The sequence below is a fragment of the Triticum dicoccoides genome, chromosome 4B, assembly GCF_002162155.2.
Source record: "Triticum dicoccoides isolate Atlit2015 ecotype Zavitan chromosome 4B, WEW_v2.0, whole genome shotgun sequence".
Taxonomy (NCBI): Eukaryota; Viridiplantae; Streptophyta; class Magnoliopsida; order Poales; family Poaceae; genus Triticum; species Triticum dicoccoides.
Genome location: NC_041387.1, coordinates 249,129,586 through 249,151,824, shown reverse-complemented (window position 1 = coordinate 249,151,824; position 22,239 = coordinate 249,129,586). Strand labels below are relative to the sequence as shown.

Genomic DNA, 22,239 nt, shown 5'->3' with positions numbered 1-22,239 from the left:
TATCGCCTCCGTCTCATTCTCCTTAGTGTCACCTGCATTATTAGTGGCAAGCATAGCATGTGTATCTTCATCCAAATCACTAGCGGAGGAGTACTCACCATCTTCCCGCACAATGAATGTTCGTTTATTTGGACAATCCTTCATCAAGTGCCTGCCACCCTTACATATATGACACTTCATGTCCCTTGTGCGTCCAGACGATGTGGTGGGTGCTAGAGATATTGCTTTGGAAGCCTCAGATGATTGTGGAGCTGATTTTAAAATTGATGGGTGTGCACCATTGTGCAACATAGGTGGTGTTGCATCGGTAATGGACGGAACAGTAGGAGTGGGTGTCCATGATGTGCGACGACCTGCAGAAAAATTACCTCGTCCCTTGTTGTGTCGTACCTGTACTTCCCTTTCAGCTTTGCAAGAAAAATGAAACAAACGAGTAATAGAATTGTACTCCTTATAGTCCAAGAGATCCTGAATATCACGATTCAAACCACCTAAAAATCTTGCCATCATAGCATCTTTGGTTTCAACTAATCCACATCGTACTAAGCCAATTTGCAATTCTTGATAATAATCCTCTACAGAACTACTACCTTGTTTTAAACATTGCAATTTATTTAGTTTATCACGAGCATAATATGAAGGAACATAACGTTGTCGCATAGCTCGTTTTAAAGCATCCCAAGTAGCAGGTATATTATTCGCATTAATATGACAATATTCACTCCACCACATAGAAGCAAAGTTTGTAAATTCACTACTGGCTGCCCTAACTCTTTGGTTCTCAGGAATATCATGACATGAAAATTTTTGTTCAACTGAAAGTTCCCAATCAAGATAAACGTCTGGATTATATTTACCATTGAAAGCAGGCATAGTAAATTTAATTTTAGCACTAGAGTGGTCGTGCCATACCTTGACGGTTGAAACATAGTTGTTGATGAGCACGATCATTGTGGCAGTCGTCCTCGGTGTCACCAGCATAATCCTCGTAATTGTCCCCATGTTCCTCGGCGACGCGGGGAGGAATGGTTGCAGCATCAGTGGCAGTGTCTGGGTGTTGTGGATGACCCATGGTCACACGTCGAGCTCGCGAAGTATCAGCAACACCCGTGGAATTGTGAGGAACGATGTTGTTGTTGACAGGGAGTGGAGTCCGCAGCTCGTCCAAACGTAACAAGATGTCTTGTAGTTGTGTGTTGGCAACACCTTGTGCATCCTTGATGGCCTTGATCCTATCTTCTGCCACAATCTGAGCACCCTCAAGTTGGGCGAGACGCTCGCTGGTGACTTTAACATCCGCGGTGAGTCCCTCAAGTGTGGGTTGATCCTGTGCCATTGTTAGCGAAAGAGAAAAAAACAATGTATAATCCCTATCAACTAACAAGATGTGGTGGACAAAATTCGCTCACACTCAAACTTAGTATCAAATTCTTACTTATTCTTACCAATGCAACAGGTGGTGATCGACGCGTTGTGATGTAGGGCGGAACCCTAGGGGACGATCTTTCACGTTTGGAGTGGATCCTACGGGGAAACACAAAGAACGCGCGGAAGAACACAAGGGAAATCACGGGGGAAAATGAGAGAAACACTCAACCGACAAGTGATTGATCACACAAGGGCTAGATCACCGAAAGCACAAAGTATCACGAGATCCAAAGTCAACAAAGGAAGATACAAGAGTAACTGTTCTTCTCCGTGAGGAGGTCTTGATTGTCTTCTCTGGATGGAGGCCTTGAATCCGAATGGATCTTCTCCGAAGAGGCGCGGTCCCTCACGTGGAGTAGATCTGGTACGGATGAGCAATGCTCTATCTCAATGAGCTATCACAATGCTAACCCTATCTAGGAGGTGGGAGTGGTCTATATATAGTCTTAGTGCAAAAGAGGGGCAAAGTGAAGGGGTACATGGGCCTCAGCCCGCAGCTGGACACAGCCAGGGTCCGGACGTCCGTGGGGCGCCGGTCGTCCGGAGGCTAGCGGGGTCCCGGACGTCTGGGGTTCTTTGGATGACCGTAGATTCGGTTCTGTTGATAGGCGCACGGTCGTCCGGAAGCCTTCGAATTGCCGTAATTTCTGTTCTGTGGTCGCTGGCACGGACGTCCGTAGGGGCTCGGTCGTCTGGAGCCTGGGGGTGTCCGATCGTCCGGGATCGGCCGGTCGTCCGTAACCTTGAGCTCTGTCATGCCTTTCTTCTCTCGGCTGTAACACCTTCCAGGGGTCGGACGTCCGTGCCTGGCCGGTCGTCCGGGTCCTGTAGCTTCCAAAGCAGTCCTTCCTCTTGGTCTTCATGCTTGGTGTCCTCGCCACCTTGGTCATTGGATGTAGCCGTCCCGTGGCTCTCCTCCAAGTACCTGATCACACACAAAGTCTCCGTATGAGGTAGTAGCCAAGTCTCGTGAGTAGAGAGAGGGAGTTCGGAGAGGAGTGAGTTCACCTTATCTTCGATAGCCTTTGCTCGAGCTCTTGTCATGGGTCCAAGTGGAGTTGAGGGAGATGTAGGTACGTCCATGGGGATGAGCGAGGGATGCTCCGCATCATCTCCCCCCTGGGAAAGATCCGACCTCGGATCATAAGTTCCATCACCATGGTATGGAGCGAGGTCCTTGATGTTGAAGATGTTGCTCACATTGTACTTGTCTCGTGGGAGGTCGATCTTGTAGGCGTTGTTTTTGTAGCGTGCTAGCACCTTGAAGGGTCCATCAGCTCGAGGGAGAAGTTTGGACTTGCGTTCGTTGTGGAAGCGGTCCTTGCGAAGGTGTAGCCACACGAGATCACCTATGTTGAAAATCATGGGTTGCTTGTTGACATTGAGCTTGGATGCTAGGCGTTGTTCTTGGCGCTCGATGGTGTTCCTTGTATCCTCATGCATCTTCTTGATGTAGCTTGCCCGTGCACTCGCATCCATGTTGGTTCTCTCTTGTAGAGGAAGAGGTAGAATGTCCAATGGGGATAACAGGTTGAAGCCGTAGATGACCTCAAAGGGGGACTTGTTGGTAGTCGAATGTCTTGCACGGTTGTAGGCGTACTCGGCGATGGGTAGACATGCCTCCCACTCCTTGATGTTCTTCTTGATAAACACTCGAAGTAGAGTGGAGAGTGTCTGGTTCATGACCTCCGTTTGGCCGTCGGTTTGAGGATGGTATGCGGATGAGAACAAGAGCTTGATTCCGAGCTTGGCGCATAGCGTCTTCCAAAAGTAACTCAAGAACTTGACGTCACGGTCGGAGACAACTGTCTTTGGTACTCCATGGAGGTGCAAGATATCCCTACAAAAGAGATTTGCAACGTGTGAAGCATCGTCTATCTTGTTGCAAGGAATGAAATATGCCATCTTAGAAAATCGGTCCACAACAACAAACACAGAATCCTTTCCATTTTGAGTTCTAGGCAAACCAAGTACAAAATCCATGCTAATGTCTTCCAAAGGTTGATAAGGAATAGGAAGAGGCATGTAAAGACCATGGGATTGAGCTTTAGACTTAGCTTTGCGACATGTAGAGCATCGGTTGGTGAAGCGTGAGATGTCTCGGAACATCTTGGGCCAAAAGTAGTTCTTGGAGAGCGTGGCGAATGTCTTGTCGCGTCCAAAATGTCCCATGAGTCCGCCTCCATGAGCCTCTTGCAAAGGTAGCAAACGAAGAGAAGACTTGGGAATGCATAGTTTGTTAGCTCTCATAAGATAACCATCCTTGATGTAATATTGTTCCCAAGATGTATGCGTCAAACATTTAGCATAAGGATTAGCAAAAGATGGATCATTAGCATACAAGTCTTTTATGTGCTCAAAGCCAATAACATTCTACTCAAGTTTAGTGACAAGCGTGCATATGCGGGAAAGTGCATCCGCAACTACATTTTCCTTACGCTTAATGTACTTGATTACATAGGGGAAAGATTCAATAAATTCACTCCATTTGGCATGACGCTTGTTCAACTTAGTTTGACCTTTTAAGTACTTAAACGTTTCATGATTGGTATGGATGACAAACTCATGAGGTCTAAGATAATGTTCCCAAACATGTAGCACACGCACTAAAGCATACAATTCTTTATCATAGATGGGATAGTTAAGTTGAGCACCGGAGAGTTTTTCACTAAAATATGCAATGGCTCGTTTTTCTTGCATCAAAACTCCGCAATTCCGGTACCACTTGCATCAGAATGAACCTCAAAAGTTTTATCAAAGTTGGGTAAAGCAAGAATCAGAGCATGAGTAAGCAAAGACTTGAGCTCATCAAAAGCGGTGGATTGCAAATATCCCCAAACAAAAGGAGCATTCTTCTTACTCAAAGCATGTAAAGGACCGGCAATAGTGCTAAAATCTTTCACAAAGCAACGATAAAAACCTGCAAGACCAAGAAAGCTACGCACTTGTTGCAAATTGGTGGGTTTGGGCCAAGTTTTAGTTGCTTCAATTTTAGATTCATCAACATGGACACCCTTGGAAGAGACAACAAAACCCAAGAAAACTAGCTTGTCAACACCCAACGTGCACTTTTTCATGTTGGCATAAAGACGTTCCTTGCGAAGCATTTGCAAAACAGCCCTAACATGCTTTAGATGCTCTTTCATGGATTTGCTAATCGCAAGAATATCATCAACGTAAACAACAACAAACACTCTAATATAAGGTCGAAGCACAAAATACATAAGACGCATGAAAGTTCCGGGAGCTTCCGATAAACCCATAGGCATAACTAACCACTCGTACAAGCCAAATTTGGTTTTGAAAGCAGTTTTCCATTCGTCACCTTCTTCTATGCGGATTTGGTAATAGCCACTTTTAAGATCATTTTTTGAGAAAATGGTGGCACCGCTAAGTTCATAAAGCATATCATCTAGGCGAGGAATGAGATTCCTATAGCGAACGGTAGCATTGATAGGTCTACAATCAGAGCACATGCGAAACTACCATCTTGCTTGGGCACAAGTATAACGGGAACGACACAAGGGCTTAAGCTTTCACGTACATGACCGTTGTCGATTAGTTGTTGTACTTGCCGCTGGATCTCCTTAGTTTCTTCGGGGTTGACGCGGTATGGAGCTTTGTTTGGTACGGGCGCTCCGGGGATGAGGTTGATACGATGCTCAATGCCTCGTAGAGAAGGTAGTCCCGGAGGTAGCTCATTGGGGAAAACAACTTGGAATTCCTGCAAAAGAGATTGAAACACTAAAGGTAGATCGTGAGAGGTGTTAGTTTTTGGGTCCCCATCCTTGCACACAAGGACGAAGTGCATAACACTCGATGGATTCTCACACACTTCTCTCATCTCACTTCTGGTGGCAAATAGGACTAGGTTTTTCTCTCTAGGCGAAGAGGCGCTCATGTTTGGCTTGTGGCTCTCACTCACTTTTTGGTGGATCACTTTCTCACTCTTCTCTCCATGATGGGTGGCTTGCTTGTAGGCTATCACTTGACTAGGAGACATAGGTCGTAGCACATATTCCTTCCCTTTCATCTTGAAGCTATAGTGATTGGTACGCCCATTATGGATGACACCACGGTCGAATTGCCATGCTCGACCAAGAAGGAGGTGGCAAACGGACATCAAGACGACTTCACACTCAAAAGTATCCTCATATGCACCAATTTTGAAGGAGACTTGGACCGTATGCTCAACTCGTATAGTGCCAGAGTCACTTAGCCATTGGACTTTGTATGGGTGCGGGTGCTTCATCTTGACCAATTGAAGCTTGGAGCATAGTTCTTCACTTGCCAAGTTATGGCAACTACATCCATCGATGATGACCTTGACGGACCTTCCATTGATGTCGGCCTTTGTGTGGAAGATGTGGCATCTTTGATCTTCTTCTTGTTGATGTTGAAGAGTCAAGACTTTGGAGACAACGAGAGCGGGGCTCAAATCCTCATCACAAAAGACTTGATCATCTTCATCCTCGTTCACGCGCCGGTGCATGGCCACTTGCTAAAGGGCTTCCATCTCCTCGTCACTCATGGAGTCATAGGTTCCATCATCATTGAGGATCATGGTGCACTTGTTTGTGCATTCATAGGACTTGTGGCCTCGGCCGTCGCAAGTGAAACACTTGAAGGAGCTTGTCTTGATGGTCTCATCGGTTGGAGTAGATGATGAAGCACGCGGCTTGAAGTTGCTTGTAGTAGGAGGAGGACGACTTGAGCTTGTCGAAGTTTTCTTGTAACTTGACTTGTCGTCGTTGGTTGTAGATGGCTTGGTTGAGGTAGAAGTTGGAGGAGTCGTTGAAGCTTGGTTGTTGGAGAAGCCGTAGTTCTTGGATGAGTACTTGGCGTACTTGAAGTCATCTTGCACTTGACGTTCCGCCTTGGTAGCTTGATGCACGAGCTCAATGAGGTTGGAGTAGGGTTGGAAGTCGACAATCTTCTTGATGGGATGATTGAGTCCATTCAAGAAACATGCCATAGTTTGCTCATCATCTTACATGACATTGGCTCGAATCATGGCTATCTCCATTTCCTTGTAGTATTCTTCAACACTCTTTGTTCCTTGCTTGAGGAGTTGGAGCATCTTGAAAAGATCGCGGTTATAGTAGGTAGGCACAAAATGTGCTTGCATGATATCCTTCATTTGAGCCCAAGTGGTGATTGGTGGTTCACCTCTTGCTTCACGACACTCAAGGACTTGTTCCCACCATATGAGCACACAGTCTTGGAACTCAAGTGATGCCATAGAGATCTTCTTCTCTTCCTCATAGTTGTGCAAACGAAAGACTTTGTCGACCTTCGATGCCCATGAAAGGTATTCTTCGGGATCATTGCTTCCATTGAACTTGGGCATTGTAAACTTTATCTTGCCGTAGCATTTCTCTTCATTGTGTTGTTGGTGATGGTGATGATGACGTGATCAGTTGTAAGTACAGCGGGATATTTCGCCCGAACTGCGAGTGTCGTGTTCCCCACAGGGACTAGGCGACGGCGACTATGCTCGGCTAAATCTAGGTAACACAATATTGGGTGGTGAAAGCAAAATATTAAATCTAGACTAACTAAGATCATCAACAAAGGAAATGACACAGAAGCAAAGGAGATGAAGATTATCTTCGCTTTGTCTTTTTGGTATTTTCATATTATTTTAGAAACTAAAATACACACACAGGACATCATCATCGACAGAAAGGAAGTACCAATATATGATCACAAATATAACTATTAGTTATATATAAGAAGAAAAGCACAGAACAAAGATAATGGGACAAGGACAGAAATGTTTAACACCACAGAATTATATATATCACACAGGTATTACAAACTGAAAATTACTACGGCAATTACAACACACAGGGGATATATATATAGCTAATTATTGAGCATACAAACTGAGTGATACATGCCATGATCCAGTTCACACATCCACAAATAAAGCATAAGTCTGAAATTGAACAAGTAGGTTACTAACACTTAACAAATCTGAATGTTACACATCATATATGTCTCAAGTTATTTCAAAGAGAGAGATAGCAGCCACAAGGGTTTAGGTTCAGAGAAGAAATAGAGGCAACAGGGGGGTTGAGAAGGAGCAGCAGGGGACGCAGAAGAGAGAAGCAGCAGCAGCGCTAAGGGAGATGCAACGGAGAAGAGGCAGCATCAGCAAGGGGAAGAAGAAGAAGAGCAGCAGCATGGAGATGGAGAAGCAAGAGAGGGGCAGCAGTTTCGTGATGAAGAAGAAGCAGAGGGGCTTGGAGAAGAGGAGCAGCAGCAGGAGGTTGAAAGAGAGGAAGAACTACAGCAAGATTGGGAAGAAGAGAAAAGGTGCAGCAGTGCGTGAGAGAGAGAGAGAAGAAGTGATGGTGGGGAGTGGTGGCGCTGATGGATGGTGCAGCGGCGTGAGGTGGTGATGGAGTGGATGGATGGTGGTGTATGGAGGTGTTGGTGGATGGAGGGCGCGGTGAAGGTGAAGGCGCGGTGGAGCGGTGGCGTGCCCCACGCCGGCCTGGCTGCGGCGGCGGCCGGTGGTGGAGAAGAAAGGGATCGGGGGAGAGAGATGAGATGCCAGGCCTGATTTGGGAATCAGGGCGTCTAGGGATTTTGACCTCGTGTGATCTGTCATTTTTTCACTTTGGCCCTCCTGCTTCCTTTCTTCTCAAGATGATCCTCCAACATTAGCTTGCCCCTGGATACTTTTTTTCTTCTCGCTCGGGTCCCTCGTTCTCTCATTCCTGCGCCAAGTCTCATCGCGTTTGGCAATCGAATGAATCTTGAAGTTTATAGTGCCTTCTCGCACTTTTCTGCAAAAGAAACAATTCACTAGTCAACATGCTCTTATATGATTATCATTCAAATATTCAGTATTTCATAGCAAAAATTAATGTCAGAACTCAACAAATGGTATATTTGTATGCCAAAATTATATATATGAAATGTGCTTATCAAGTTCCCCCACACTTAAATCTTTACTTGTCCTCAAGTAAAGGCATATGACAAGAGCTAGACAGTGAACAGTGAGCTGACTAGAGAATGCCAAGTGAAGTAGATCTCTAAACAATGCATGCTTTGGACTTAGCTAGTGCAAATCAATGGTCAAGAGTGCTACAAAGCAATAGGATACTAGTAGACTCAATCATTTTAAACTTTTACAATGATAAAAGTGGATCAACAAGTTCAAATGATGATTGTGCCAAAGGTTCCTAAAGAGAGCATGATCCCGAGCACAAAAAAGAACATAAACTTGTGATCAAATCACTTATTTACAGAAGTAAAGCAATGATAATATTTTATCGATCTCACCAAAGGAACATACCACTGATCCCGAGAACATGGTATACACCTGGATCGACCAATTATTAGTTTAGTTTTTTTGTTTGTCTCCCCAAAGGAACATACCACCGATCCCGAGAACATGGTATACACCTGGTTCGACAATTACATTTTTTTATTATTAATTACTGCCCAAGCTAACCCGATTTCACATGCCACTGATCCCAGGAACATGACATGCTACTGTAGGTAGTCAGACTTATGTATTCATTATTACTTATCTTAAATGAACAACACATAAGCACAAAAATAGGAATCATCACTTCTCCATGTCTGGTTCACATGCTACCGATCCAGGGAACATAGCATACTAATCCATAGTGGTTAGGTGATTGCTCTCAATGGGAACACATTAGGCACAAACTCAGCATCTGACTCTTAATGATCTAGGTGTATCGAGGTAAAAGAAGAAAATGATTAAGTTTTCTAGTGTACTAGGGATTTGAGCACTCAAAACTAATAACTTTCACTAGTTTCAGCAAAGCAAGCAGTATGTAGATCACTAGTTTACAAGGCATTCACGATTTAGTTCACATATTCACATCAAGCATCATATGTCAAAGGTAAGATTCAGTGGGACGACATTTAAGAAATGGCTTAAGCAACCCAAATAACATTTGATTTCAGCATGTATCAATGGATGATATACTCGGAATGGGTCATGAAACATCTCACCGGGCTTTGATGATGTAGCACTCGCTCGATCACCTCACCAAGTGCAGCTCCTCTCCTTTTGCTTCTCTATCCTCATGCCTGCTCCAGCTTCTCCCTTCCTCGTGTGTGCCCCCTTGCTTCTCCTCATCCCCATGCTCTGAGTCCACCAGGATTCCAGGGAATGTCATCTCGAACTCGGTCAACTCGCAGTAAATGGTACACAAGCATCAACCTGAAAGAACACTCAACAACCAAGCCAATACATGTGACAGAGAGAATGCCCTCTAAGTCATCGATAGAGTACCCTATCATATAAGTATATCTATTGAGCAAGTCAGGAACATGTATCAACAACAAGTCACATGGTGCATAGGCAGTATCCATAATATGGCATATCTTGTCGAGAAAGCTGAGATCATACCTGAGATAGTTAGGAAGAAGCTTCAGGACTACCTCCATTGAAGATACCAAGTGAGGTGTGGTAGTAGAAATTTCCACCGGATTCATGTCAACAAGTGAAATAGAGCTTGACTCCTTGACATCTGAATCCACCTCACCATACTCAACCATGAAGCTCTCCATCTCGGGCTCAAGTGTTGAGGAAGCAATACGGCTAACATCATCGAAGGTGAACTTCTCCATATCTGGCTCTAGCAGCACATGATCAATATCAACTAAAGGTGACTCCTCAATATCAAAAACAACTAACTGCAGCTCTGGCTCATCAATAGAAGAATCATCACAATGCAAAACCGAGTCTCCAACACTAGTATCCATATGATCTGTAGCGTGTGTGTCAACTAGAATGGTGTCATCATCGTCAAAGATAATCCATGCAAGCTCAATCTTGTCACGCTGAGATAGAGGTTCAGGATTCTGTGTAAGAATTGGTGGCTGAGGTGTAGTGATTTGTTGCAAGCAAACCAATGAATCAGACGTTGGCTTCTTATTGTACCACTGAAGTTGGTGGAAAGATATGCTCTCAATCAGCAGAAAAGCTTCATCAAGTGTCTTGTTTGTAATAGCTCCACCCGCTGCCATATCGACATAAGCTCGAGTGTCTGAAGTCAATCCTCTATAGAATATCTGTAGCTCTAACCATCTCTCGAGCCCATGATTAGGACATCTCCTGAATAAGGCTCTGTATCTCTCCCAAGCATCATTCAAGCTCTCGCCTTCACGCTGAACGAAATTGAAGATCTCATCTCGAATTGCGGACTGCTTGTGTAGTGGGAAATATTTATCCAAGAAAGCTCGTGATATCTCATTCCAACCGAATGATCTTGATGGCAAGGATCGATACCAAGCATGAGCACCATCTCGGAGAGAGAATGTGAACAGCATGCACTTGATAGCTTCTTGAGGAACTCCATGGTACTTTACTGTATCTGAATACTCCATGACTCGGAGCAAGTGCTCATAAGGATCTTCATTAGGCAACCCTCCAAACTGATGTTGTTGAACCAAAGCAATAAGACCAGGCTTCAGCTCAAAATTCTCTACCTCAATAGTTGGCCAAACCGGCCCTGTGAAATAGCATTGACTACTTGGCATCCAAACATCACGAAGCATCGCCATATCTCCGCCAAGTGTAACTATCAATCAACCTGTAAATAGTTCAGATTTCCTACGCACACTCATAAACAGTAAATACTAGTCAGAATGTTAGTATCCTAATAAGCCGAAGCAACAACAAGCAAAAAAAATATAAAAGAATCGCAGAAAATGAAATACACGACGAATTAAATAAGGAACTAAAATAAACCTAGTCTATAGCCTAACACGGTCACTTGACGCTAGTCCCCGGCAACGGCGCCAAAATGATCAGTTGTAAGTACAGCGGGATATTTCGCCCGAACTGCGAGTGTCGTGTTCCCCACAGGGACTAGGCGAGGACGACTACGCTCGGCTAAATCTAGGTAACACAATATTGGGTGGTGAAAGCAAAATATTAAATCTAGACTAACTAAGATCATCAACAAAGGAAATGACACAGAAGCAAAGGAGATGAAGATTATCTTCGCTTTGTCTTTTTGGTATTTTCATATTATTTTAGAAACTAAAATACACACACAGGACATCATCACCGACAGAAAGGAAGTACCAATATATGATCACAAATATAACTATTAGTTATATATAAGAAGAAAAGCACAGAACAAAGATAATGGGACAAGGACAGAAATGTTTAACACCACAGAATTATATATATCACACAGGTATTACAAACTGAAAATTACTACGGCAATTACAACACACAGGGGATATATATAGCTAATTATTGAGCATACAAACTGAGTGATACATGCCATGATCCAGTTCACACATCCACAAATAAAGCATAAGTCTGAAATTGAACAAGTAGGTTACTAACACTTAACAAATCTGAATGTTACACATCATATATGTCTCAAGTTATTTCAAAGAGAGAGATAGCAGCCACAAGGGTTTAGGTTCAGAGAAGAAATAGAGGCAACAGGGGGGTTGAGAAGGAGCAGCAGGGGACGCAGAAGAGAGAAGCAGCAGCAGCGCTAAGGGAGATGCAACGGAGAAGAGGCAGCAGTAGCAAGGGGAAGAAGAAGAAGAGCAGCAGCACAGAGATGGAGAAGCAAGAGAGGGGAAGCAGTTTCGTGATGGAGAAGAAGCAGAGGGGCTTGGAGAAGAGGAGGCAGCAGCAGGAGGTTGAAAGAGAGGAAGAACTACAGCAAGATTGGGAAGAAGAGAAAAGGTGCAGCAGTACGTGAGAGAGAGAGAGAGAGAAGAAGTGATGGTGGGGAGTGGTGGCGCTGATGGATGGTGCATCGGCGCGAGGTGGTGATGGAGTGGATGGATGGTGGTGTATGGAGGTGCTGGTGGATGGAGGGCGCGGTGAAGGTGGAGGCGCAGTGGAGCGGTGGTGCGCCCCACGCCGGCTTGGCTGCGGCGGCGGCCAGTGGTGGAGAAGAAAGGGATCGGGGGAGATAGATGAGATGCCAGGCCTGATTTGGGAATCAGGGCGTCCAGGGATTTTGACCTCCTGTGATCTGCCATTTTTTCACTTTGGCCCTCCTGCTTCCTTTCTTCTCAAGATGATCCTCCAACATTAGCTTGCCCCTGGATACTTCTTTTCTTCTTGCTCGGGTCCCTCGTTCTCTCGTTCCAGCCCCAAGTCTCATCGCGTTTGGCAATCGACTGAATCTTGAAGTTTATAGTGCCTTCTCGCACTTTTCTGCAAAAAAAACAATTCACTAGTCAACATGCTCTTATATGATTATCATTCAAATATTCAGTATTTCATAGCAAAAATTAATGTCAGAACTCAACAAATGGTATATTTGTATGCCAAAATTATATATTTGAAATGTGCTTATCATGATGCCCTTGACGTGGAGGATAATCATCCTCATGTTGCTCTTGTCGTGGTGGAAGTCCATGATCAACTTGCTCTTGTTGAACTTGAGGTTGTGGAGGAGCTTGAGGAACTTGACGTTGCACTCGCGGTTGGTAGATCCGCTCTTGGATTTCTTCTCGAAGTGCTTCCTCTTGATTGCGCCGATCTCGGTTGCGGTTCGCAATGGCTCGACTTGATTCTTGAAGGCCACGTTGCGCCTCAAGAGCTTGTGCTTCACATTGTTGTTGTTGAAGACGTTGAGCCTCGGCGTCTTGTTCCTCTTGGTGTAGACGCGCTCGTTCTTCCTCTTGGCGACATTGACGTTGTCGTTCTTGAGCTTGAGCAAACGCAACTTGATGTGGTGGAGGATGAAGTTCTTGCTCGTCGACTTGCTCTTGTGAATGCTTTTCATGTAGCGGATTGTGAGATGCATGACGGTCTTGACGCGCGGCTCGTCAAAGAGTGTTTGATGTCGGTCTACTTGAGCCGGAGAAGGTGTCGTCGGAGTGTCGACTTGAGCGGCTTCGTCTTGAGTATGAAGAAGTAGAAGGAGGATGATTCACCAACAAGGCACGGATCTCGTCCATCCTTGCATCGTTCTCTTGCTTGTGAGCATCGGGCTTGTTGTCGAAGTAGTCCTTGGTACGTTGCTCGGAGAGTCGCAAGTCGGTGGCGAGGTTGTCGATGCGGTCGGTCATAGCTTGTTGCTCTTGATGCAACACTCATTGTGCACCAAAGAGGTGGCTCTTGGTGACGTATGATGACATGTCATTGTCTTGCTCGATGAAGAGTGGGTTGGTAGAAGTACTTGGCCCATCCATCATTCCAAGCAAAAATGTGAGTGGTAGAAGGAGAAGAACTTATACCAATTGTACCTTGACCGATGTTGATGATGAATCAAGTTCACTCAAATGCGTAGAATGAAATAGCACTATTGGTGCCAATTCTTGTCGGTTCTCACACCTACACAAGTAAAATCTTATGGTGGAGCTTGGTTAGGATGGTGGCACAAAATTTGATGCAATTGTAAGTGAGCTTCAATAATGTTGGAAAAGATTCACAAATTTGCAAATGCAACAAGTAGACCAAGCAAGTAGTGGTACACGGAAACACACGCGCAAATAGATAAGTGGGATTGTGCAAACCAAAAGTGAGCCAAAATGTGGAATCCATGAAAATTCTCTTGTTGCACAATACACGAGAGACGCTAGCATGATTGCACAATATGCGGATACGGAACTTGTGCACAACCTACTAGGCAAAAATGCAATGACCTCTATCCCAAGTATGCTATATGTATGGTATTTCGGTGATATGATCCAAGATGATCCGATATGACAATCTTAATGTAGTATGATGCTATGGTTCTTGCTTATAAGCTCTTTGCTTATCTTTCCTCTTTGCTTCAAAGTTTGGTTGGCTCTTTCACTTTTGAGCTCTTTTCTCATGCAAAACTTCACGAACCAAGATAGCAATTGTGTATGCGATGACAACTTTGTGACACAAAAGTTGATGCCAAGATATGCACCACGATGGTATGGTATGTATGCTATGGAGTATGATCACTAATGTGCACAAGTCACGTTGCCGGCAATACTCAATGGCTAGTATCAATGGGTAAGCTACGCAAATGTAAGGCCATGTGGGTATCAATGCAATTGCAAGGTATGACAAAGATGTCATCGAGGTTACCGTCCTTGGCGATGATGTGTAGTCGATGGATATGAGCGGTGGTGATGTTGACGTCGAACCGTACCTATATAGCCGAAACACAATAGGACAGGGAACCACAACCCGAAATCTCAAAGACCAAAATGTGTCAAAATCGTCCTAGTAGGTAGCGGTGAGTGGTGGTGGTGCTTGCGGAAAGCGGCGGTGGTATGCGGAAGTAAGCGTGGGCACCGGGCCAAAATTGGGCGAAACTCGGCAGAAAATGGCGCGGGGAAATGGAGCTGTTGCTGCCAGGGTCCGGATGTCCGGGCCAGCTGCCGGATGTCTGGGACACCGGATGTCCGGGGGACTCGGGTGGATGTCCAGGCTCCTGGATCGGGGACAAACACGATGAACTCCACGAGAAAATGGGCAACTCTGGGCAAAATTCGGACGAATTTGTGGATGGAAATTTTGGGGAAGGTGGGGAAAAGCTAGATCCACTCGATGCAAAGCAGATCCGTGGATGAAATCCAACAAAACTTCATCACACCAACAAATCACAAAACAAAATTGGGGGCTATTTTTGGTGGGCATTTTCGGATTTAGGACGAAATCAACAAAATCAAGCTAGAAAACACGGGGTAGGGGCTCCAAAAACGTGATCGACGTCTCTCATGATACCATGGTGATGTAGGGCGGATCCCTATGGGGGCCGATCTTTCACGTTTGGAGAGGATCCTACGGGGAACACGAAGAACGCGTGGAAGAACATGAGGGAAATCATGAGGGAAAACAAGAGAAACACTCAACCGACATGAAACTGATCACACAAGTGCTAGATCATCGAGGCAAAAAGTAACACGAGATCCAAAGTCAACAAGGGACAATACAAGAGTAACCGTTCTTCTCCGGAAGGAGGTCTTGATTGTCTTCTACGGATGGAGGCCTTGAATCCTGATGGATCTTCTCCGAAGAGGTGCGGTCCCTCACGAGGAGTAGATCCGGTATGGATGAGCAATGCTCTATCTCAAATGAGCTATCACAATGCTAACCCTAAAACGTAGGTGGAGATGGAGTATATATAGTCTAGGCGCGAAGGGGGTACATGGGCCTCGGCTCTTACACTATTTGTAGACAGGGAAGGCCGGATGTCCGGGCATCGAGCCGGATGTCCGGTGGCTCGCGAGGGGCCGGATGTCTGGGCTAAAGGGCCGGATGTCCGGGCTGGTGGAGATGGTCGTGCTGCTCTCTGGATGGGCGGCACCGAATGTCCGGGCGGAGGGGCCGGATGTCCGGGGCTTCGGGAGGCGCCGGATGTCCGGGGTGATGACCGGATGCCCGGGTCGTCTGGGCAGCCTTCTGTGCTCCCTGGATGGCGCCTCTGGGTGTCTGGGCTGGAGGCCGGATTTCTGGTGAGGGGGGCCGGATGTCCGGGCTAGACGCCGGATGTCCGGGCTAGACGCCGGATGTCCGGTCCCTGTAGCTTCTTCTGCAAACTCCTGACCATGTAGATCTCCAGGGGCTGGATGTCCGGTGCCTGGAGGCTGTTCTCGCCTTCTTCCGTTGGTTCTCTTCTTTCGTGGACTTGGGGTCTTGACCATCTTCATGTGCAACCTGGCGAGGGTCCTCTTGGTACCTAATCATGCACAACATTCCGGACTTAGGTAGTAGCCATGTCTCGAGAGCATCATATGAGATATCACTAAGGAGAGAAGTCACCTCGGTCTTGAGAGCTCTAGCTCGTGCTCTAGTCATGGGTCCTCTTGGTGCTTGGTGAGACGATGTAAGGTCCATGGGGATGACTGAAGGATGCTCCGCATCATCTTCCCAACAAGGCTCCCTACCGCATCAACCACGAGGAAACAAAGGATATCAAATGCAAGTACAACAACTCATCGACAACAGCCATGTACGAGAAAGCTTGAGCCCTTGTGTCGTCCCGGTGATCCTTGTTCCCAAGAAAGATGGTACTTATCGCATGTGTTCTGATTGGTGCCCTAGCAATGCTATCACTGTTAGGTACCGTTACCCCATTCCACGCCTTGACGATATGCTAGATGAGATTAGCGGAACCGCTATTTTCTCTAAGATTGACCTTAAGAGTGGCTACTATCAAATACGCATCCAAGAAGGTGATGAATGGAAAACCACTTTAAGACCAAATTTGGCTTATATGAATGGCTTGTTATGCCCCGAAGCACCCGATACTTTCTTGCGAGTCATGCATTTCGTTCTTCACCCCTATATTTGTGTATTTATTGTGGTCTATTTTGACGATATTATTGTCTTTAGCAAATCCCTCAAAGATCATCTCACCCATCTTAGAACCATTTTGCAAACCCTTAGGAAAGAGCGCCTTTATGCTAATATAGACAAATGCCTTTTCAGTGTTGATAAGCTTGTTTTCTTGGGTTTTGTGGTATCTTCTAAGGGTGTGCAGGTAGATGAATCTAAGATCAATGCTATTAAAACTTGGCCCCAACCAACAAATTCGCAACAAGTGTGAAGTTTTCTTGGTCTAGCCGGTTTCTATCGTAGATTTGTGAAGGATTTTAGCACCATTGCTTTACCCTTACATGGCTTGAGTAAGAAGAATGCACCTTTTGTTTGGGGACCATCCCAAGATACCGCTTTCAATGAGCTTAAGAATTTTATTACACATGCCCCTTTTCTTGCATTACCCAACTTTGACAAACCATTTGATATACATTGTGATGCTAGTAGTTATGGCATAGGAGGTGTATTAATGCAAGAGAAGCGCCCCATAGTGAAAAACTCTTCGGAGCGCAACTCAGTTACCCTATCTATGGCAAAGAGCTATATGCTTTAGTTCGAGTATTGCATGTTTGGGAGCATTATCTCTGTCCTCATGAGTTCATTCTCCACACCGATTAGGAAACACTAAACTATCTTAAGGGTCAAACTAAGTTAAACAAGTGTCATGCTAAGTGGAGTGAATTCATCGAGTCATTTCCTTATGTCATCAAGTATATAAAAGGTAAGGAAAATGTTGTGGCGGATGCGCTTTCCCTTAGATGCATGCTTGTTACCCAACTTGAATTGAATGTCAATGGTTTTGAGCACATAAAAGACTTGTATGCGCATGATCCTACTTTTGCTATTTCTTATGCCAAATGTTTGACGCATAAATCTTGGGAGCGATACTACCTCAAAGATGATTATCTTATGAGAGCTAACAAACTATGTATCCCCGAGTCTTCTCTTCGTTTGCTACTTTTGCAAGAGGCTCATGGAGGTGGACTAATGGGACATTTTGGACGTGACAAGACATTCGCCATGCTCTCCAAGAACTACTTTTGGCCCAAGATGTTTCGTGAAGTCTCACACTTCACCAACCATGGTCACTATATGCCACTTCCAATTCCATATCACCCGTGGGAAGACATTAGTATGGACTTTGTGCTTGGTTTGCCTAGAACTCAAAATGGAGAAGATTCTGTGTTTGTTGTTATGGACCAATTCTCTAAAATGGCTCATTTCATCCCATGCAACAAGTTAGATGATGCTTCACATGTTGCAAACCTTTTTTGTAGGGAAATCTTGAGCCTACATGGAGTTCCAAAGACTATCATCTCGGACAGTGACGTCAAGTTATTGAGATACTTTTGGAAGACTCTATGTGCCAAGCTCGGAATCAAGATTTTGTTCTCTTCGGCATACCATCCTCAAACCGACGGCCAAACGGAGGTGACAAACCGAACACTCTCACAAAGTGGGAGGTGTTCCTACCATCGCCGAGTACGCCTACAACCGTGCAAGACATTCGACTACTGGCAAGTCCCCCTTCAAGGTTGTCTACGGTTTCAACTCGTTGTCCCCGCTGGGCATTCTCCCTCCACCACTACAAGAGCGCACCAATATGGATTCACATGCATGGGTGAACTATCGCAAGAAGATGCATGAAGATACAAGGCACACCATCGAGCGCCAAGTACAATGACTCACGAACAAGCTCAACATCAACAAGCAACCCATGATATTAAACATTGGATATCTTGTGTGGCTACACCTTCGCAAGGACCGCTTCCCCAACAAACGCAAGTCAAAGCTACTACCTCGAGCCGATGGACCCTTCAAAATGCTAGAGTGCTACAACAACAATGCATACAAGCTCGACTTACCACGCGACAAGTACTCCGTAAGAGACATATTCAATGTCAAAGATCTCTCACCGTACCACGGTGATGAGGATTTCGATCCGAGGTCCGAGCTTTCCCAGGGGGGGATATGATGCGGAGCATTCCACGGTCATCCCCATGGATGCTACCTTAACTACCCAAGCTAAAAGTGGACCCATGCCAAGAGCTCAAGCACGTGCTATTCAATCCAAGGTGACCTCTCTCCTACTTGAGATTCCCTTACATTTGAGTGAGACATGGTTGCTGCCTAAGTCAGAAACACTATGTGTGATCAGGTACAACACACAAGCCACGAAGCCAAGAGCTGAGGAAGAAGGAACAGGCGCCAACTCTTTGTTTAGCCCAGAACTTCCTGCCAGAGCCCAAAACTTCCAGTCCTCGGAACCTTCGGACGGCCCGGAACTTTCGGCCTCCGACCACACAAGCCCGGGCGCACCAACTCTCTGGATAGCCCGGAACCTGTCCCGGACCTTTCGGCCCCCGGAACCTCCGACCTGCCTGGACCTTCCGCCCCCGCGGACGTGAGCCCAGCTCCCACCGTGCCAACTCCCTAGTTAGGCCGGACCATCCCCGGACCTTGGCCCAGAACCTCCAGCCTCGCCCAGAACTTCCGGCTCTGCCTGCGTGCAGTGACTTGGGCCGAGGCCCATGTACCTCTTTGCCCCTAGACTATATGTACTCTTCTTCTACTTATGTTTTAGGGTTAGCAAAGTAGTAGCTCATTTGAGAAGCTTTTCTCTCCACTTGATCCCTTCTCCATCAGAGTTCACGACCTCTACAGAGAAGATCCCCCAAGTGGATTCAAGACCCCTCACGGGAAGACCCCTCAAAACCTCCCCATGGAGAAGAACCTGCTACTTGTATCGTCCATTGTTGATCATGGATCATGTATCTCTTTGTGTTTCAAGCATCTAGCACATGTGTAATCGAATATTGTTGGTTTGAATGAATCCTCTCCTGTTTTCCCCTCATGTTCTTTGTGTTTTTCGTGCGATCCGCTCCAATCGTGAAATATTGGGCATCTAGGGTTCTACCCTACATCAGCAGGCCTCTATCCCAAATAGGAAAGCGAGCTCGTCACCTTTCTCCGGGAAAATGTTGATATGTTCGCCTGTACAGCATCATACATATGTTCGGTGTACCGAGGGAGGTGATCGAGCACCACTTAGCCGTTTGCCCCAACACACGACCCATGAAGCAAAAGGTACGGTGCTAGGCACGCGAGAAGTAAGAGTTCATAATTTAGGAGGTCGAAAAGCTTCAAGAGGCAGGGATCATTGTCGAAGTGCTTCGCCCCAAGTGGATCGCCAACCCTGTCGTTGTCCCCAATGCAAATGGCAGCAAGCGCATGTGCGTCGACTTCACCAACCTCAACAAGGCTGTCCCAAGGACCCCTTTCGCCTCCCATCGATCGACCAAATCGTGGACTCAACTGCTGGGTGTGATTTGCTATGCTTCCTAGACGCCTTCTCAGGCTATCACCAGATTAAGATGATAGAGGGCGGCAAGGAGAAGACCGCCTTCATCACTCCCTGTGGCGTGTTCTGCTACATATGTATGCCCTTCGGTCCAAAGAATGCGGGAGCCACCTTGATGAGATTGATGCGCCTCAGCCTAGGGCCCTAGATGGGAAGAAATGCAGAAGCCGGCATCGCTGACATCATCATCAAGACTCGCCAGACAAGCTCACTCATCACAGACCTTGAGGATACATTCGCGAACCTGCACAAGATCAACCTCAAGATCAACCCAGCCAAGTGTGTGTTTGGAGTCCCCTCAGACAAGCTGCTTGACTTCCTGGTCTTCCACCACGGCAGCGAGGCAAACCCTGAGAATATCAAGATCATTGAAGAGATGCGCCATCCCTGAAACCTCAAGGAAATGTAGCGCTTGGTGGGATCCATGGTGTCGCTTGGGTGTTTCATATCCAGTTCGGCGAAAAGGCCCTGCCCTTCTTCAAGCTCATGAAGAGGTCAGGCCCCTTCAAATGGACTCCTGAGGCTGACGCTACCTTCGAGGTCCGCAAGAAGTACCTCATGAGCCCTCCTGTCATGGTCGCCCCACGCCCTTGCGAGCCTCTGCTCTTGTAATTGGTGGCCACCCCTAGACGGTTAGCGCAGCCCTGGTCGCGGAACGAGATGAGCAGACCCACGTCAAGAAGAAGGCTCCTGCACATTCCTAGCAACTAGCGAGGGGCCCCTTCCAGAGGCCCCTGCTGAGGCCGCACCCGAGCCTACCGAGACCCAGCATCCAGAGGCCCCTAGTGAGCAGCCTGACGGGTGTATCGAGGTAGAGGCCACACCACCTGCTAGTACATGCCACGTTGAGCACCCCATCTACTTCGTCAACACGGTGCTGCGAGCACTACCCCATGCAGCAGAAGCTTCTCCTATCGCTCCTCCTTGCCTCCAAGAAGCTGCGCCACTACTTTCAGGGCCACCTCGTCAAGGTGATCAGGTCGTACCCATTAGAGCAAGTACCGCACAATCCCAATGCCACCGGCCACATCGCTGAGTGGAACATCGAGTTGCAGCCTTTCAAGCTGGAGTTCATCAGTACAAGGATGATCAAGGGCGCGACACCGGCCAACTTCGCGTCAGAATGGATGGATCCACACGAAGAGGAGCCTCGCGAGGAAGAGTCCATGCTGCATGGGAAGGGCGCCCCCTCGGGATGGACAATGCACTTCGACTGTGCGTTCTCACGATAGGGCACGGGGGCTGGCATCATGCTCACTTCGCCTACAAGGGACAAGTTGTACTGCACTGTGCAGCTCTACTTCAAGAACAATGACAAGGTCTCCAACAACATCACTTAGTACGAGGTCCTCATCGTTGTCCTCAAGGCTGCTAATGTCCTTGGTATCAAGCGCATCACCTTCTAGGGGGACTCACAACTCCTCGTCAACTTCTCCAATAAGAGCTACAAGCTAAATACGAGCACATGGCCGCCTACCTCGAGGAGGTGGGGAAGCACAAGAAGTGTTTCCCGGGCATGGAGCTCTAGCACATCCCTCGTGGTGAAAACAAGGAAGCAGACGACATCGCCAATAAGGCCTCCCTTCGCGAGCCTCAAGCACCAGGCGTCTTTGAGGAGCGGTTCCTGAGGCCATCTACAACACCTCTTAAGGCCTCATGATGTGCTCCCACCCGCAACCACCTCAGGTGCACTAGACCGTGGCCCATCTTTAGGCACTCTCCTGCTGATGGCACTCGAGCTACAGACTGAGAGCTGGGTCGCGGAGATCAAGGCCTACTTACGGAGCGGTGCCCACCCGAGGATGACATGGAGGCAGAGCGCGTAGCATGCTAGGCTGGGCCCCATAGCTTGAAGGACGACGACCTCTACCGCCAGTGTCCCAATGGAGTCGCGTTGTGCTGCTGGCTAACATACACGAAGGAGACTACGGCCAACACTATTCATCATGCACTCTCATCAGCAAGGTCTTCCGCAGCAGCTTCTACTTGCCCACTTTGTTGCGTGATGCCGAGGAGCTGGTCCAGTCCTATGAGGCAAGCCAGTTCCATGACAAGCAGACCCACCAGTAGGCTCAAGGGCTCCAGACCATCCCTCTCTCGTGGCCCTTCATGATCTGGGTGTTGGACATTCTGGACCCCTTCCCTCGCGCCATAGGCGGTTACCTCTTCC

The 22,239-nt window shown here is 46.8% G+C and overlaps 1 protein-coding gene and 1 non-coding gene across 2 annotated transcripts; one reads left to right on the top strand and one right to left on the bottom strand.

Moving 5' to 3' along the window:
* Window positions 1-7,375: 7,375 nt before the first annotated feature.
* Window positions 7,376-12,381, bottom strand: LOC119295912. Its single transcript, XM_037574339.1, has 2 exons — window positions 9,830-12,381; window positions 7,376-9,640 (listed from the first exon to the last, which is right to left on the bottom strand). The coding sequence occupies exons 1-2, from the start codon at window positions 10,984-10,986 to the stop codon at window positions 9,553-9,555; spliced, it is 1,245 nt and encodes a 414-aa protein (XP_037430236.1). The 5' UTR covers window positions 10,987-12,381; the 3' UTR covers window positions 7,376-9,552.
* LOC119296458 lies at window positions 10,517-10,627 on the top strand. Its single transcript, XR_005145225.1, has one exon. It is a non-coding gene; the product is annotated as a small nucleolar RNA R71 (small nucleolar RNA).
* Window positions 12,382-22,239: the final 9,858 nt, after the last annotated feature.

Excerpts from the sequence above, each read along its gene's own strand:
- LOC119295912 (XM_037574339.1), bottom strand. The coding sequence starts at position 10,986 with ATGGCGATGCTTCGTGATGTTTGGATGCCAAGTAGTCAATGCTATTTC. Across the intron at positions 9,641-9,829 it reads CTTCTTCCTAACTATCTCAG|GTTGATGCTTGTGTACCATT; the intron begins GTATGATCTCAG and ends GTGTTCTTTCAG.